Source organism: Artibeus jamaicensis, unplaced genomic scaffold (genome assembly GCF_021234435.1).
Source record: "Artibeus jamaicensis isolate MK-2021 breed Jamaican fruit bat unplaced genomic scaffold, CSHL_Jam_final scaffold_369, whole genome shotgun sequence".
Taxonomy (NCBI): Eukaryota; Metazoa; Chordata; class Mammalia; order Chiroptera; family Phyllostomidae; genus Artibeus; species Artibeus jamaicensis.
Genome location: NW_026522042.1, coordinates 7,591,996 through 7,609,560, shown reverse-complemented (window position 1 = coordinate 7,609,560; position 17,565 = coordinate 7,591,996). Strand labels below are relative to the sequence as shown.

General features: G+C 44.3%; 1 protein-coding gene across 1 annotated transcript in view; it reads right to left on the bottom strand.

Annotated features, from left to right (window-relative positions):
• The window catches only part of PLCXD3 (phosphatidylinositol specific phospholipase C X domain containing 3), a 141,369-nt gene extending 126,382 nt beyond the window's left edge, over positions 1–14,987 (bottom strand). Inside the window, exon 1 of the mRNA XM_037138509.2 lies at positions 14,710–14,987. Within this exon, the coding sequence (XP_036994404.1) occupies positions 14,710–14,812 (103 nt within the window). The 5' untranslated portion in view covers positions 14,813–14,987. The remainder of the gene's footprint in view (positions 1–14,709) is intronic.
• Between the last annotated feature and the right edge of the window lie 2,578 nt (positions 14,988–17,565).

Sequence of the window (17,565 nt, the reverse complement as noted above, 5' to 3'; positions counted from 1 at the left end):
CTGTCTCCCAGCCGCCCACTTTCTGTACCCAGAGAAGCCGCGTGCTGGACACAGAAAGGGAACCGTTGAAACAGCCCTCTTCACATGCCCTGGTTATGGTTGGGCTGGTTCTGGAGCCTGAAAATCGAAGGGAGAAAAGTCAAGAGGCTTTAACGGAAGGTAGGTTAAAAAAAAAAAGGCTCAGAGAGGAAGAAAACAAGGTAGGCCTTTCCAGACACTCTGCTAGCAAAGTAAATGGGGCTACTTAGATATGAAGGAATGATGAAAAGAGCTACCTTTATTGATCCTCACTCTGTGACGGGTATACTACATACCCTATTGAGTTCTCACGACAAAGGCTGTGAGGTTGGTACTGCCATCTCCATTTCAGAGCTGGGGAAATTGTAACCCAGAGAGGGGTATTTTTGCATTTGTTTGTTTGTTTGTTTGTTTGTTTGGCTCCCTGAGTCAGCAAGTAAATAGCAGGGCCTGCCTTAAACCAAGTTTGTCCATGGCATCCACTTCTGGGCAGGTTTTCAGATGTAACAAGAGACCCAGTAGAATTGAGTGACTTGCCCAGGATTCAGCTGCAGGTCCAGGGCTGAGACTGGGGCCTTGTATCCTCCAAGAATGTCTTGTATCCTTTTCACAATATAAAGTGATCCCTTATCTGGGATGCAGATTCCTACCACTTCCTTTTTCAGGTGCCCACAAACCATTCATGTATCTCCTTATAAAGTTGCTCACGTCCGTTTTTCCTGTTTTGGACCTTGTGCCATTCATATATCTCTACACCTCATTTTTTTCAATTTCTAGAAATGGCTGTTTGGTTCTGTGATATTTTATCAGTTTTTTTCCCTTAGCACCTGGCAATATATTGTGCCTTAGCATGAAAGCTTGAACACGTTTGAAAACATGTTTGCTTCCTGTCTTCTCACTTTCCTACAGAAGATTATTCACCCTGATCTAAAATCACGAATAAAATATGAACAGGGGATGCCAGGCCCTCTGCTCGGCACGTCACGTGTGTCCCATTTAATCCTCACCACAACCTGAGAAGTGCTATTATTATCCCCACGTTTTAGCTGAGGAAACTGAAGCACAGAGAGATTTCAGTAATTCCCCCAAGTCACAGAGCCGATAAATAGCCCAGACAGGCTTCAAACCTAGGAACCCGGAACCAGAGTCCACATTTTCAAACCACGCCTCCTCTGCCTGAAGGAGGGAGGGCTTATTTCCTTTCATCATCCATTCACTTCACATTCTCTGCCCCAGCCGACGTCCTGGCCCTTCCTTGAACTAGCTCCCAGCACAGCAAAGAGAGATTTTGGTACTTTGTTCATCATTGTAGCCTCAGCCCTTCCTTGACTTCAGCAGTGCCGACACATTTCTGGAATTGAATGCCAGTTCTTAAACACCTTTTGTACATGGCATTTTAAATCTATTCTATTAGTTTCTAACAAAAATCCTCTTTTTCTTTTTTGCCTTTTGGCTATCATGTTTACTTCTGTTGTATTTTAATAGAATTTCACATATTCCTTTATAGAGGCTAACAATATCATAAAGCATTATTTAATATAATTGTTAGGTTGAATATTATTACTATATTTGGTTAAGTCAGTATACAGATCACACTTGAGTTAGCAACTCATTAATACATTAAGCAATATTAAGATAGCATCATTACTTTTTTCTGAAGTCACAATCCAATCTGATATTTCTTCAAAGGTATTATTATGATCAATAAGTATTAAGTATATCAACAAAGATACTATAAGAAAATTGGTTGAACACATCGTGCCATAAAGACTGAAAACTGCCATATAAAACAAATTCCTACTTCCCTTCATTCCCTTTTCCTTCAAAAAAATTGGGTCCAGTTTACTCTTCATCAGAATTCCTGCAGATAATCCCTTTGCTGAAATTAATTTGTTTCTGGTCAGTGGAGCTGACTTGAATATTTTCTTTGGGTTGCCTTGTTTTCAAGTGAATAGAAGAACCACCTTTGAGTCAGATCAGAGTCTCTCTAGACTGACTTTGTCCTTTGTTAGTCAACGAATTATATGTTTTAAAAAAATGACTATAGGCCAGACATATTCTGGGCACCAGAAAAGATTTGGACAAGGTCCTGCTCTCGAGGTGCATATATTCCGCTCAGCTGACAGACAATAAATACATAAATGAATACAATAGTTCATCATTGCTACTCCAACAGTCTGAAGGAGACAAACGAAACAACTATTGGACAGAGTGGTGAGGAGGGAGGTAAACTGCCCTGTCAGCACAGTCTGGGAGTGTCTCCTGGGGAGAAGGCATCAGACTGGAGGCCAGAAGGAGCTGGTGACAATCTGGAGGAAGATCCAAGTAAATCTGTAAAACAAAACCTGGCGGGTGTGAGAGCCAGAAAGTGAGTAAGGCTGCGATTAGTGAGTAAGGCAAGGGTGGACAGAGTTGAGGTCGGAGAGATAGATGGGCTCCAGTCATTTTAGTAAGTAAATGCAGAGGGTTTTGAACTAGAGAATGATGTACCTGATTCACGCTTTTGAAAGATACGCTGTATAGAGAGGCAAAAATGAGGGCAGGAGAACTGGTGAGGAGACTTCAGAGTAAATCAAGTGGGGGATGAGTGACTATGTTAGGATTGTAACACAGATTTGGTGAGAAATAAGAGGATTTGAGATACATGTTGGAGGAAGATTCAACAGGACCTACTGATAGGGTGGTTTGCGGGTGCAAGGGGGGAAAAAGAAATAAGGAATTGCTCCAAGGATTTGGGCTTGAAGACTGATGGACAATGATGCAAAATACTTAGATAAGGAAAACTTGATTAGGAATAAACTTGGCAATGAATGGTGAACCCATTAGTTCTTTGGGGTTCCTGTTAAATCTCCTGTTTCTATACGGCATCCAAATGCAAATAATGGGGAGGCAATGAGACACAGGAGGATAGAGTCCATCAGAGAGGTCTGACTAATGATACAGACTTGGGAGCCATTAGCATAGAGATATTCTGTCAAGCCATTGGTTGAGATATTGTCACCCAAGGGAAAACTATAGGAAAAAAGGGATCAAGGCCTGAGCCCTGGGTACTTCAACATTTCTTTAAAGAAAAAGAAACACACCTAGCAAAGATGAACTAAAAAAAACAACCAGTGAAGTCTGGAAAACGAGACAGTTCAGTAACGAGTGACATCAGCAAGATGGCAGAACAGAAAGCCCCAGAGCCGTCTTCCTCCATCACGGATGCAACAAAACATGAACCATTCCCAGGATGAGAAATCCTGGAACCAGTTCAGAGGCGCCTGCACCCACACAAGTCTGAAACCTGCTACAAGGAAGCGGAGAGGAAATTTCTGTGGCACGATCTCACCAAAGCTTTTTTTCCCCCTGAAACAGTGTCACAGAGTTGAGAGGAAGCTCCCAGCTCCTCTTTTGGGGTGAAAAGATTGAACCATACTTCCAAATGTTGTGACTGAAGAGGGTGGGGGCTTTGCTGCTGGAGGAACTAGCTTCCGCCCTTGCCTGTCTCAGCACAGATGAAATCAAGCACACTCTAGATGACTGGACCACTGGGAACCTAGCAGCTGGGGGTGCATTTCACTTCTCCAGGGGACCTGCAGGGCCACAGACAGAGGCAGCCTGTGCCTCAGGGGTGGGATGGGGGCAGAGGAATAGAGTACGTGCCCAGCATTCTGGCTCTTGGGGGGGGCGGTGTGCCTGAGGAAACTGGCTGTTGTCTTGCCTGTCTTGGGGCCCTGATGAGACCTGGCATTAGACACCTGGGAGCTGCTGAGAACAAAAAATAGATGGGCAGCCTGATGGCAGACACCACAGGGAGTGAGCGGCTATGAGACCTGAAAAAATAACTAGCAAATCCTTCTAATGAGGAATCCACGAGCACAAGTCCAGAAGAGGTTTGAGAGGCCCCCAGAATCTAAAACCAGGTTGATTATGTCTTTTTGATAATAACTATCTAATACATGTGAGGTGATACCTGTTTTTTTTCCAACGTTTCATCTTTATGATTCTCAAGTAAAAATATGGCATTGAAACAAGTCTTTTCTCCTTACAAAGAGATGATATCGCATTGTGGTTTTGATTGGCACTTTCCTGATTAGTGATTTTGTGCATCTTCTCATGTACTTATTGGTCATTTGTATATGTACACAGAAACATGTTTATTCAGTTCCTCTCTGCCAATTTTTTAATCAGACAATTATTACTTAGCTTTTGCTGTTAAGTTGTATGAGTTTCTTAGAGATTTTGGAAATTAACTCATCAGATATTTGGTTTGCAAATATTTTCTACCATTCTTTAGGGTGCTTTTTCATTTTGTTGATTATTTATTTATTTTGCTGTACAGAACTCCTTTAGTTTGAAGTAGTCCCACTTATTTCTGTTTTCATGGCTGTGCTTTTGGTGTCATATTCAAAAAGTCATTGTCAAAGCCAATATTGAGAAAATTTTTTTCCTATGTTTTCTTCTATGAGTTTTATAGTTTTACGTCTATATTTAAGTAAATCCATTTTGAGCTGATTTTTGTGTATGGTATAAGCTAGGGATCCAATTTCACTCTTTTACATGTAAATAACCAGTTTTCCCAACACCATTTATTGAAAAGACGATCTTATCCCCACTGAGCAATCTTGGCCCCCTTGTCAAATATTAGTTGACCATATACGCCTGGGTTTATTTTGCAATTCTTGGTCTTGTTCCATTGATCAATGTACCTGTTTTTCTGCCAGTTGCATACTGTTTTTGATTACTGTTGATTTGTAATATAGTTCAAAATCAAGAATTGTGATGCCTTAGGTTTGTTCTTTTTCAAAATTGTTTTGTCTATTCAGGGTATTCTGTGATTTCATACAAAATTCAGGATTGTTTTTTCTATTTCTGTGTAAAATGTCATTAGAATTTTGATAGGGATTGCATTGAATTTATAAATGGCACTGGGTAGTATGAATATTTTAATAATACTAATTCTTCTGATCCATAAACATGAGACATCTTTCCATATATTCAAGTCTTTTTCAATGTCTTTCATCAAAGCCTTATAGTTTTCAGTGTATAGATTTTTTTTATATCAGAGAATAAATTTATTCCTATTTTATTGTTCTAAGTTTTTATGGAATATTATTTATCTGTGGGGGAAAAAAAGAAACTATTTGATGCTACAACATGGATCAAACTTGAAGATACTGAGCCCATTACAGAAGGACAAATTCTACATAATTCTACTTATATGAGGTATCTAAAGTAGTCAAGTTTATCAAACCAGAAAGTAGGAGGGTGTTTGCCAGGAGCTGGCAGGAAAGGAAAATGACGAGTTGCTATTGAATGGTTATGAACTTCAAGTCATCCAAGATGAAAAGTTCTGCTGTACGCCGCCACTGTGCTTATAGTGAACAATGCTACACATTTAAAAAACTGTTAAGAGGGTTAATCTCATATTAAGTATTTTTTACCATAATAAACAAAAAGTACATTAAGGAGGCAAAAGAAGGACATGTTTCAAAAAGAGAAGTGTGGTTCAGCCACATCAAATGATGCTGAAAGGTCAAATAAGATAATAATTAGCCTTTATTTTTGGCAAAATATAGATCACTGGCAACCCTGATAAAAAACAATTTTAGTGCAGTGGTGAGGAAATAATATAATTAGCATGGGACAGGGGTTGAAAAGGGAAACAATGACCTGAAGACAGAGGAGATACTTCTACAAAAATCAGAGAAATAGTGCAATGTATGGAGAGGCAGGTGTGCAGTTAAAGGGAGCATTTTTTTAAAAGGAGGGGTAATATTAACATATCTTTGTGCACTGACTAAAAGGATCCAGTAGAGATAGAGTACATGATGCGGGAGAGAGGGGGGATACATTTTGGAGTAAACTTTCAGATTTGAATGAATGGGATCCAGACCACAGAGGAGAAGCTGGCTTTGGGTATAAACAGACCCACCTCTTCCTCTTACCTCAAAAAAAAAGAGCAGAAATAGATGTGTGAGGGGCAGGGGAGTTGGTGAATTATTGAAGAAAAATAAAAAGTTCTTGTCTGCATCTATTTTTTATATAAAATAAAAGGTGGGGTGATTTAAGGAGCAAGAAATACCAATTGTCATCTCAGAGAATAAGAATATAACCTTACCAGGGATGTGCAGTAAGATTCCTGGTCAGAAATTTCTAGTGAGTCCAAGGCATTTAGGTTGTACAACCTTTTCAGAAATGTTTAGCCACTGAAGTTCTCTGAGTTTAACTGAGTTGCAGTTTTTCCAGGTAAGTAGAAGAGGAAAGAGTAAGACCAGAGAACTGAGGACGTTTTCAAGGGTAGGACTCTAATGCTAAAGACTGAACAAATTTTCAGTTTTGCAGTCTTCCCTTCTAGCAACTTTTTAAAAAATTTACATTTGTTAATTTTTTTAATATTTTATTGTTTATGCTATTACAGTTGTCCCAGTTTCTCCCCCTTTGTCCCCCTCCTCCCAGCCCACTCTCCACTTCCACAGCCAATCCCTCCACTGTTGCTCATGTCCATGGGTCATGCATGTATGTTCTTTGACTATTCCTTTCACCTTCTTTCAACCAGTGCCCACCTCCCCCATGCCCTCTTACAGCTGTCAGTCTGTAACCCTTCCAGCAACTTTTAAGGCAGGATCTTTACATCCCCCAACCACATTTCTTTTCTGAGAAAAGCTAAGGGCAGTTCATGGCAGGAATATGCTTAGGGATAACTGTGTTAGGACAGTCCTGGTCTTCCTCCTCTTCTCCTTGTCCTCCACCCTTTCCTCCTCCTCCTCCTCCTCCTCCTCTTTCCACTCCTCCTCTTCCTCTCCCATATGGCAACAGGAGAGTATGACCTGGGACATGTATTGAGATAAGTTCCCATTCACCCATCAGAACTCCTTCAAGTACATCTACTTCTTCACTACACAACAAGCTAGAGGGGGTTCCAGGAAAGACTAGCAGGCAACTGGATTACCATTCATCACTGTGCACTTTCCTTCATGAAATTAAAATTCTCCAAGTAAGTGAAGGAGCACAACCATCCTTTATAATGTTGTCTAAGAATAAACATGACTGCTTCATAGACACTAATTCATAGGAAGAATTCTATGTGAAACATAATTCCTAGCTGGACTTGAAGACCAAGGGTGTAAGAGCTGTCCACTCTCAGGATGAGAAATGAAATACAGGAACACAACAAGAGCACATCTACCCAATCAATGGGCCATCTGTTTCAGCACCTGATCTCCGGAGGTGACTAATCCTGGCTGATTCTCAAGGGTGTTTAACCATCTCCTCCTGCCCCTCTTCCTGACCCAGTTTCCTCTCTTAATAGAGCATAATAAAGGCATATGGTGCTGTAGAAAGTGGCTGGTGGCAGAGTTCTGTCTGAACCATGACAAATTTCTCTCTCACTTTCTCCCCTGCCTGCTGGTATATATGACTTTGATACCTTTCTGGTCTCCAGTCTTTTGAGATTGATCCTAATCCTATGAAAACAAGGAGAGAATATATGAGATTCTTGAGGTTAACAAGTCTCACGATCTGAGATCTAGGAGTTCTCAAGGTGACATGTTCTCTGGTTTCCAAAAGCTAATGCTTATGGGTGAAAGGATAGCCTCAATGGTAGTAATTGGTGAAATTTCCAGATTAAAAGTGTTGACACTTTTAAGCAACAATAATTAACATGTGTGTATATGTGTACATGTGCACATAAAATTTAACCTTTTCTTGAAGGCTCAAAGCAATTACTCTACTAATGTGCTTTAAAACAATGGAACTATTAGAGATTACTTTAAATATATCATATTATTTGTCCCTAATTACATTGTCCCAGACTGCTCACTGGGAACAGTATGGACTCCAGCTGTATTCCTACTTCTGGACCTGTCTGGGGGAATGATTAATTAGGTCGCACCCACCAGAGGTCTACTAATAGAAAAATCAAGAAGCTTCTTGGAAAAGAAGTTCTCTTAAGAGAAAGTCAACACACATACACAGAAAGAGAGAGAGAGTTAACACTGAGAATGGTGCAGAGTACAGAATCAAATCCATCCTACATGTTGTCCTCTGCCCAGCCCTCATAATTTCATACTTGAGTCTTAGAGCAAGGGGCCAATGACAAAAGAATCACTATTAACTCAAAGAGCTCTTTGGTTGGCATCTATATTACGCAGAAGATTGAAGTGTCTGGCAGTGTTGGCACCCCTTGCTTAGTGGTGACAGCAGCAGGGGCTGCAGCTGTAGGGGTGGCAGCTGCTTCCACAGGGAGGGACTTTGGACCACAGTGAAATCCAGGGCTCTGTTACACGTGAACATCCCAGGGTTGGGCCTCTGTAGACTGAGCACAGGCCCTGATGGGACTGCCAGCAGCAACAGTCTTTGGGGTGCAAAACTACAGAAGCACAGGTCCTCTGTGGGTCAGAGCAGCGAAAGTAACCGAATCGAGAAAGAAGGAAAATGGCAGACGCCATGTGGTAGCCCCCACAGTTGGTTTCAAAAAGATTGAAGAATGTATCTGGAGATTTCTAGAACTATTTCTAGAAGTCCATGAAAGAGGAAGCTGGGAGGCATTGAAACTGACTCTGATTTCACCTTTGGCCTGGCAGGGTTTAGAGAACACTGTCTTCTGTCCCTGCGTCTTCATTTGTTAGTCTCTCCTCATCAATATTCCCTGTTGTTATTGCTGATGTATGGCACTCATAGTTTTAGTCCTCCTCTTTGTAATTTACTCTATTCTGATTGGGTGGTGTTGGATGGAATTAAAAAAAAATAAACTCTAAGAAACAATATGAGAAACTTTCCTATGAGCAAAGCACGTGGGTTTTAACATATAAACATGGCAGTGTGCATTTTAGCAATTTGAAATGGTATTTTAAAAAATTTTAGTGATTTTAGAACATTGATTATGCCAAACATCTAAAATTCAAATGAGTTACAACTGCATTATGCATGTTTCCATTCCACGTACATAACGCTTCAAGTAAATGAGGCATGGTTAGCCAATACAAACAGAACTGATCATTTTCTTTCTATCAAAAAATCAGTGTACTGTATCCCTTTGTTTCTGACGGCTTTCTGATGCTGCCTATTATGAATTTTTGCCTACACGACATTTCTTTTACTCAAGAGTAATATCAAGAAGTTCCAGCATACAGATCAGTTGAATGAATCTGTAACCTACAGACATAACCTAGGTGGCTGGGCCTGTAACACAACAAGGGACCAGCCCAAATGGACAAAGAACCAATGTGGAGATGTTTTCTCAGTTGTCATTAGTGACCGCTAGCATCACCAGAGGGAGTGATTTTAAGTGCTGCTGATGGCCAATGTCAATGAGCAGCAGGACTTTAAGGAAATGAAGGGAAGTGTTTTACATTTATCACAGGACCTCATGTGAACACTTGAGTAGCAATTAAGTCCCATCTATTGTTCAAGAAGCATGATGAACTGCAACATCAGTTATCAGAAATGTTCCCAACTTGGGCCATTAGCCTTGAGTAAATAGGGGCTCTGGCTCTTCGAAGCCTGATTGTGAATTTGAACACTTATAGATAGAGTGTGGTCAAGACAGACCTTGGTCAGAGATACACATTTAAATTTGGCTCTGTCACTTACATAAAGGAACCCCTGAGAGACGCCCTACAGCAGCATTTCTCAAATGTAAATGTGTATTTAAATCGCCTGGCGATCTTGTTAAAATGCAGATTATGATTGAATCGGTCTGAGGGGAGGAGGCCGAGGGGCTGCATTTCTACCCAGTTTCCAGACTGCTGGTCCCTGGACCAGCTGTGAGTAGCAAGCCTTCAGATTGGCGATTTTCAACCTGTGTGCCGCCAGTTTTTTGAAACATGCAAAACCTGACTATTTAGTCCGGGGCACTGATGTCTTTTCCCTTAGAGTTTCAACTGGAAAAAAAAATGCCAACAGCCAACACAATGACAGCCATCGGTGTGAATAAATCAAAATTATAATTAGTTTACATGCACCACGAAATGAAAAAGTTTCCCTCAGATGATGGATAGAATGTGTGAAAAGCAAATGTGCACATGAGAAAGCACTTCATGAAGTCTAGAATGACATAAACGTCACCTTATGTTGGCTATAAATAATTGGCAAATCAGTTTTACTGTTCAAGAAAAAGTCTGAGTAGAATAAATTATGTTCTCGATATTCTTCATTTTTTTCCTCTTTAGCAAAATCATGAACAGAACTGGGGATTGGAAAGGCAACACAGGAAAGATATTCATCCTTAATAATATTGTTGCTTATCAGTTGCTTGGAAAGATTAACTTCTATATAACCATCTTAACTTAAAAGATAAAAAAAAAACAAAACCTGGCTTTTAAAAACAAATTTGTGCATTAGACCCAGTCCCAGATTCTTTCGGTAGATGGTCTCACTCCAGTCAAAACAGAAATAGTAAATTACAAGGAGAAGGAAGAAGACAGTCGGCTCCAGGGATGCCAGCAACAAGAAGAGATTGCTTTCAGGGAAGAAATTAAAAATGAGTGAGAGCCAGCACAAGAACGCAGAGGTCAGAGCTGCAAGGCTGTGATCACCACCAATTTCCCCAAGCAAAACTGTGCTTTTTCGTGGGTGTTGGCATTTTCTGTAAGAAATGAGGAAAACAGACAAGTACAATGATTGATTCCCAAAGCACTTTTCTGTTCCTATGTAAAGTATAATCAAGAATTCCTGTTCAAATGTTGGCTCACAAATTGGCCACCGTACCCAGAGGGCAAGGAGAGATCAAAAGAAGAGGCAGGGCGCTCCAGATCGGTATGCAATTGGTAGGTGGCAGCTTTAACCAGCAAGGAAACTCACAGACAAGGCCTGCCTCTGCTAGCCTGCCAGACTCCTACAAGTTTGTACAGAGGTCTTCACTGGGTTTCCTCACATTCACCGTTCAGGTGGCCTCAACAGCACATTGCTCTCGCTTTCAAGGCTGTGACCTTGAAAATGGCACCTGCGGTGGGAACGTGGGCAGAACAAACACTCCAAAAACAGGGGAGGGTGTGAGGGGCCTCCCACTGCCTGAGTCCTGCTCGTGGGTCCTCTGGCAGTCACGTCCTGCATACAAAACCCCTCCAACCTCGAGAAAACATGCGCTCTCTCTGGGGTTCCAGTCCCACAAGATTTTGGCCAATCTTTTATCATCACATGGTCAATGGACTATACTATGGGAAGGAGACTTTCATCACAGATGAGAAAATGCATGGCAGCTCCCTCCCGTGGAATCAAAACCCTTCCTGACCATCGAGGTTTTGGGCGTCGTGACACCGTCACAGGCCCAGATTGGCAACACTTTATCCAGATTAAACAGCACCTGGCTTGCCCCCCACGATAGCTCTCTACAGTGGTTCTGTGGCCACCGTGATCGCAGGATTCAAGACTGTTTCGGCGATGCCAGAAGTCCCTTTGACTCCTCAGAAATCCACCAGACCCCCCTGCACCTGCATCTTGTACTTTGTCTCCCTGCTTCCAACCTGTGTATCCTCTCACCTGCTCGTGGGGACCCAGAACACCAGGGTGCAGTTAAACAAACATGTATGAATGAAAACCCAGTCTGGTGTCATCAGAGAGAAGAAGAAAAAGATAAATGAGACCGAAATCTGAGGACCTGTCCACGTGTCCTGAGAGCACCATTCCTTTGAAAGATCCCTACAAGCAAAACTGCTAGGACCGATTATTAATTTCATTCTTCAGGCCAGTCAGCACCAAATGATGAGGCCAGTTAGATGCAGAGCAGCCATGAGGGCTCTGGTTCTGAAAACAAGCACAATGCAGATGCTGATGAACGTTTGGAAGCCAGAAGCGCACGCATGCTGGGGGAGTGTCACGCACCTGCAGACCGTCCTGAGCACTGGCCCTGTTGTCACCTGGCCTAGCTGCCCCAGGTGGGTGGCCTTGTGAGGAGGCAGCTCTTCACCCTCCAGCTGTGTCGCCTATGAAAACTTGACGCTTTGAGGATGACGGAGGAGCAGCTTCCTTCCACAGGAGCACTCGTGTGGCGTATCAGGAGTGGTTCTAAATGGTGGGGATAATTACTTAATTCACGCTGTAGCAACTGGCCAAGTAAACACGTAGCAGCCAGGAAGCTATTAGCATGATTTTAAGGCAATTATTCCATTAGTGTTTAATAGTCTCCAATTAGTCTTTTCTGACTATGGCAGCTTGAACGTCTTTTTTTCCTCCCAAAATTCTCATAGTCGAGTAATACAGAAAAGCACCATAGCCCATTTTTAGACCTGGATTTATATGTATGGACCTATCAAATCTGCAGAATCATGGAGGACTTGGGGGGGATAGACTCAGAGAAATAGTTTTATTTCTCAGAAGTATCAGGGGTGAGAATGGGAAGCCTTGCGGGGATCTTCTTGGAATATCATACTAATAGGGGCTGGGAAAGCAGTAGAAATTTCCACTGCATCCAAAGCCATCATCCTTATGCCTAAGTCTACCAGAGTATTGAAGTCTCTGACCTCAGGCTTTCAGTGTGTTCCGTGGGGAGAAAAGGAAAATTGCCCTGTTCCTGCTAATGCACACATTTCCTGGTCCCTTTCAGCTCGGTCAGCACTTGTTGCTGCTGAACTGCCCAGGTGCTAATGCCAAAGCGTTGAGCTCCAAATTTCGTAGGAGCTCTTCCCTAAGGCCCACTGTAGGGGTCAGATCCCTGAACTGATACTAGGTCACCTGCTTTCATTGAGCTGCAAATTTCACATTTGTGAAATGGAGGAAACAGTACCAGTGATGCCTGCTTCAGGAGGCATGAGGAAAGACTACGTGATCTGGTACGCATACTGCGGCTCTGGAAAGTGAGGTATGACAGATCTGTAAGAGGTGCAGACAGAGTGTCATCGCATCTCCGAGAACTAGCCATGGGAACTGAGGCTTTTACCCTCCCCATGTCTCTGGGGAGTCAGAGTCTCTCCTACCTTCTCTGTGTACAGAGATGCTCAGCTGAGGCCAGGTGAAAGGCACTTGGAAAACCAAAGGAGAAAAGAGGGTAGGAACGCCCGCGGAAGTGAGAGTGGTGTTTTGCCAACTAAGTTGTGTATTTTCTATCATCTCCTTCAAAAGAGCAATCCCCGGGCTCACGCAGGTACTACAGAATGGGGAAGCCGTCTTGTTCTTTTCCTTGGAGACACCTGGGCTCCTGGGAAGCTCCTTCTTGAAGGAGAGCAAAAAGAGAACAAACTCTTCTTCCAAGTTGCAGCTCCGAGCATGGCCTGTGCCTGTTAGAGCTGCCAGATCCGACTAGCGGCCATCGATTTGCATCGCTGATCAATTCCAGCACTGCTGGTTAGAGCCCCCCCCCCCCCCGGGGGGACTTTTCTAATCTCCATTTTCACTGTTGACACTTTCACAGTGGTCCCCATTTCCCCCGACGCTGCCCACATCCATCCAGCCCCCCACTTCCCTCTACTCATCACAGCACTGTTTTAAGAGAACCTTTCTTTTGCTTTTTAAAAAAGTATTGCTGCCCCCACCCTCCCCCCCACCAAACCCCGTGGCTGAAAAGGGTGCTAGATGGGGCAAATCAAGAGGAGGTACAAGGCAAGGCTGAACTTGATAACCAGCTTCGGCTAGCGGCAGGGAGAGGACTACCTGTCTGTGGGTGATTTTCCTGCAGCCTGGCCCTAGAAGGATTAGGCGTCTACTCCCTCGGCCCAAGTGAAAAGTCAAATTGGTGAGGAAGTATGGGTATATGTCCCCAGCTGCCACCATGGTACACTGTCCTGAAATGTCCTCCCCACACCCTGTGCACCTGAGCTAGGTAGGGGCTACTGCGCGCACACGCCCCAGAATCCTGCCCAGTCCTCTGGTCCGAGTCGCGCGCACGCCATGCTGGAGCCTGTGGATGCCTCCTGGCTCTGCCTGGCTCTGCCTGGCTTTCTTTCTCCTGGGCGGTCTGGACACGGCGCTGTCACCTTCTCCCCACAATGTGCCTGGTAATCCCACCCCTCCACCGCTGCTCACGCAGGTTGCCCTGCCCGGCTCTGCCTGGAGCATCAAACCCATAGTCTGCAGGAGCTCGTTGCTAACAGCGCTGGGATGGCAACCAGACGGTGGCCATCCGGTCAGGCCACCCAGCCAGGCCCCCCAGGTCCACACAGACTACAAAACGGTGCCCTCCGCCCCTCGCCCCCAGCAGTTCCTAGGTCAAGGGCAGCGATCACACCGCTGCCGGTTCTTCAACTTTCATCACTCTTGGGGAAGTGCTTTGTCTCTTTAAAGGAGAGTGGGACAAATATAAATGACTCGGGTAGGTTTTACGGAGACATCTACCAAATCATCTGGATTCCGTGATAGGGATGGAGTCGGAGGTCCACAGGCTGGCCCTGAGCCCTCAGGACAGTGCGCGCGCGCGGTCACCCCACAGACCCAGATGCACCCCCCACCCAGTCTAAATCTGCAGAGAAAACTGAGGAGGAGACACCAGGCGCCAACCTAGAGCCAAGGCTTCTCCCCGCCCCGACCCTCTGACACAGCCTGCTTCCAAAGCCCAGCGGAGAAGCAGTCACCTTGACTCTCCGCGGCACAGTCCCCAGAGGTTTGGAAAAGGCCAGGAGGCCAGAGGCTCCTAGGGCGCGCTCCCGTGGCCCGAGATCCACCTCTGGGGATGAGTTTCCCTCCCAAGGGCACCGTGGCAACTTAGTACCTAGTGGCAGATAAAGCAGGGCGGGGCAGGTGGAACAGCCACCGGGAGCGCCTCTGCTGCGCGCCTACCTGGGATGGCCAAATTGGTGAGGGGGATGCTGTGGATGCTCTCGGGTAGAGTTGCCATCCAGTCGGCGAATTTCAGCTCGTTCTTCCCCTGAGACGAGGCCATGGTGCCGGTGGCGTGCCGCGGTCCCCGCACTCCTCGGGCAGGCTGGCAGGCGGCTGCCGCTAATCCAATGTTTGCTCCAGCCCCGCTAGAGTTTACACTCTGCTCTGCGCCACACCCACAGGATGGCGCAGACACACGCGGATTTTAATAATTATTCCAAACACCCCATGCTCCCCAGTGCCTCTGCCAGACTCCTCCGGAGCTTTGGCTCCTGACGTCCACGCTCAGCTTCTCCTCCCTCCCCGCCCTCCCCGACTCCCTCCACCCGTCCTGTCCCTCCTATGCGTCTCTGCCTTTTCTCGCCATTCTGCAGCTCTTCTCGGCTGCTGCTTCTTCTTTTTAACTTGGTTCAAGCAGCTGCTTTGCCCGTGGTCTTCCTCTGCCCTCTGATGTGACTACCTGGTCCTGCCCGGGGAAAAGGCAGTCTCGTGGTTGAACCTAAAATCTCAGTAGACTTGGGGATGCTGTCACCTCAGGAAGAAAAGACTCCATCACTAGCTTTCAGGACTTCGCCTTCTCACCGAAGAGCTTTCCTTTCTGTAAGCAATAGCAGGTTGGGTTTTTCCCAGCAGAACCCCCTGCTAGTAACAAAATGATGGCCTGTCATCAGCCACTCGCCTAATTTTGGGAGCAGGTGACTGGGGTGCAGTGAGGTCTGGCTGGTTCTTCCTCAGTCCCTGGCACTCTGTTCCAGACATGTGGGGGGAGAGAAGCCCTTCAGCTCCTTCATTGCTCCCATCAGGGGAAGCCTATGTGATCTCTGTGGGGAAAGCTACCTGTGCCCCTTCTCAGTCACCATCATGGCTCTCAGGACAAGACCAAAGCCTGATGCTGGCAGAAGAGAACCACGTTTCTCACTGACATGCTGTAATTATTACCAGTAGCATTTGGTGGCACTTATTTGGCACCGTTCAAAATGATCTGAGTGACTGTCAAAATTTTTGCTCCTTGGCAGACTGGAGAGATGTGCCTCTCTCAAGAGAAATCACTTGTTGAGCCTCCAAAGAACTGTCTTGGTCCACCTGCTCTCAGATAAGAAAGAGGAGAGAAATCATCAGGTCTTACAAATGTGATGAGAAAATGAAAACCGAGGTGGGAGAGAGAGCTGTAAAACACAGGGATGATTATACCGCTTCAGTAAGCCATATAGCGTTAAAACAACAACTAGCCTGGCTCAGTGAACTGAGTGCTGGCCTGCAAACCAAAGGGTCACCGGTTCAACTCCCGGTCAGGGCACATGCCTGGGTTGTGGGCCAGGTCCCCAGTAGAGGGTGAATGAGAGGCAACCACACATTGACGTTTCTCTCCCTCTCTTTCTCCCTCCCTTCTCCTTTGTCCAAAAAGAGATAACATCTAAAACAAAAACTAAAGCTTGCTTATAATACGAGGATGTAGAACCCAGGGAATATTTCAGAGGGGGAGCACTTTGGAAAACATGGAGAGAGGAGAGATAATGCCTTGTTTTTATTGCCACTGTCCCATGGAATCAATTTGCAGCTTCAGGAGGACATGGGCAGTTATTGTTAAGAATCAAAACGAGATGTACTGGGATTTTTTTTCCAAGTCTTAATATTCTTGCTAACACAGTAGAATCACATATCCTTTTGATGAGAGCGAGCGTCTAGCTCACTGTGGGATTCTCGGTCCTGAGACCTACAAACCCACCCCTCTGGCTAATGCTGGCGCTCTGTGGGCATCACAGAGGGCAATGGGAGAGCTCCGACCTGGGAAGCAAATGCTTTGTCTCTGGGGAGCAGGGGCAGGGCCTCTAGCCTTTGTCAGCCCTCATTTTTTCTGCTATAAAATGGTGACAGTAACTCAGAGACTCACAGGGAAGAGTCCAGGAAAGAAGGTGTATGACAGAGTCCAGCCAAGCTGTCTCTGATCATCAGCAAAGGGTCATACAAAATGAGAGACTCAAGTTCAATAAGATGCCATGTGTGTATCTTTTCTCTTTGCCTTTTCTATCCTTCTAAAATATCTGCCTTCAAGAGGATGAGGAAATTACTGAATCTTGGGAATATATTTAATAAGATATACTTTAAAAACATGCCTTATTGGAGTGTGTTGAGCTTCTGAGTTTCTGAAAGTTTACAAAGCATGTTTTAAAAATGAAACCACACTAACTATTGAGGAAAGTTTCCCCTATAAAGAATCGTGCACTGCATCTTTTGATAAAGCAAACAAATAATTCCTTCCCTGTTTTATCTTCTTCAAATGTCAGAATTTTTAATGTACTGGGTTTTGCATCAAACTTTAAATTTCTCCGCATGCAGTCACTAGGAAAGAACACAAGTTGATAGCTGTGAATTTCTTTCTGGACTTTATAATCGATATTGAGGCAATTTTATGACCCATCTTCCCATTATCAGTTCTGCCAACACTTACTAAGTGATATTAGGAAAACCATGTAATTTCTCTGGGCTTTAGTTTATCCACTATATTAATCTGGGTTTTTCAGAGGAACAGAACCAGTTTTAATATACAGGGGAGGGAAAAATTAGGTTTACAGTTGTAATACAGATAAATAATCCAGTAGTTAACAAATAATAATACAAGAGTAAACTCCATGTTTTGAATACTTACAACTGTAAACCTACTTCTGCTACCTCCTATACATATGTTACAGGAAAGATTTTAAGAAATTGATTTGTGGAACTGTGAGAACTCACAAATCTGAAAGGCAGGCCAGCAGTAGGTAGGATCTCTATGTTGTAGTCTCGAAGCAGAATTACTCTTCTTCAGGAAACCTC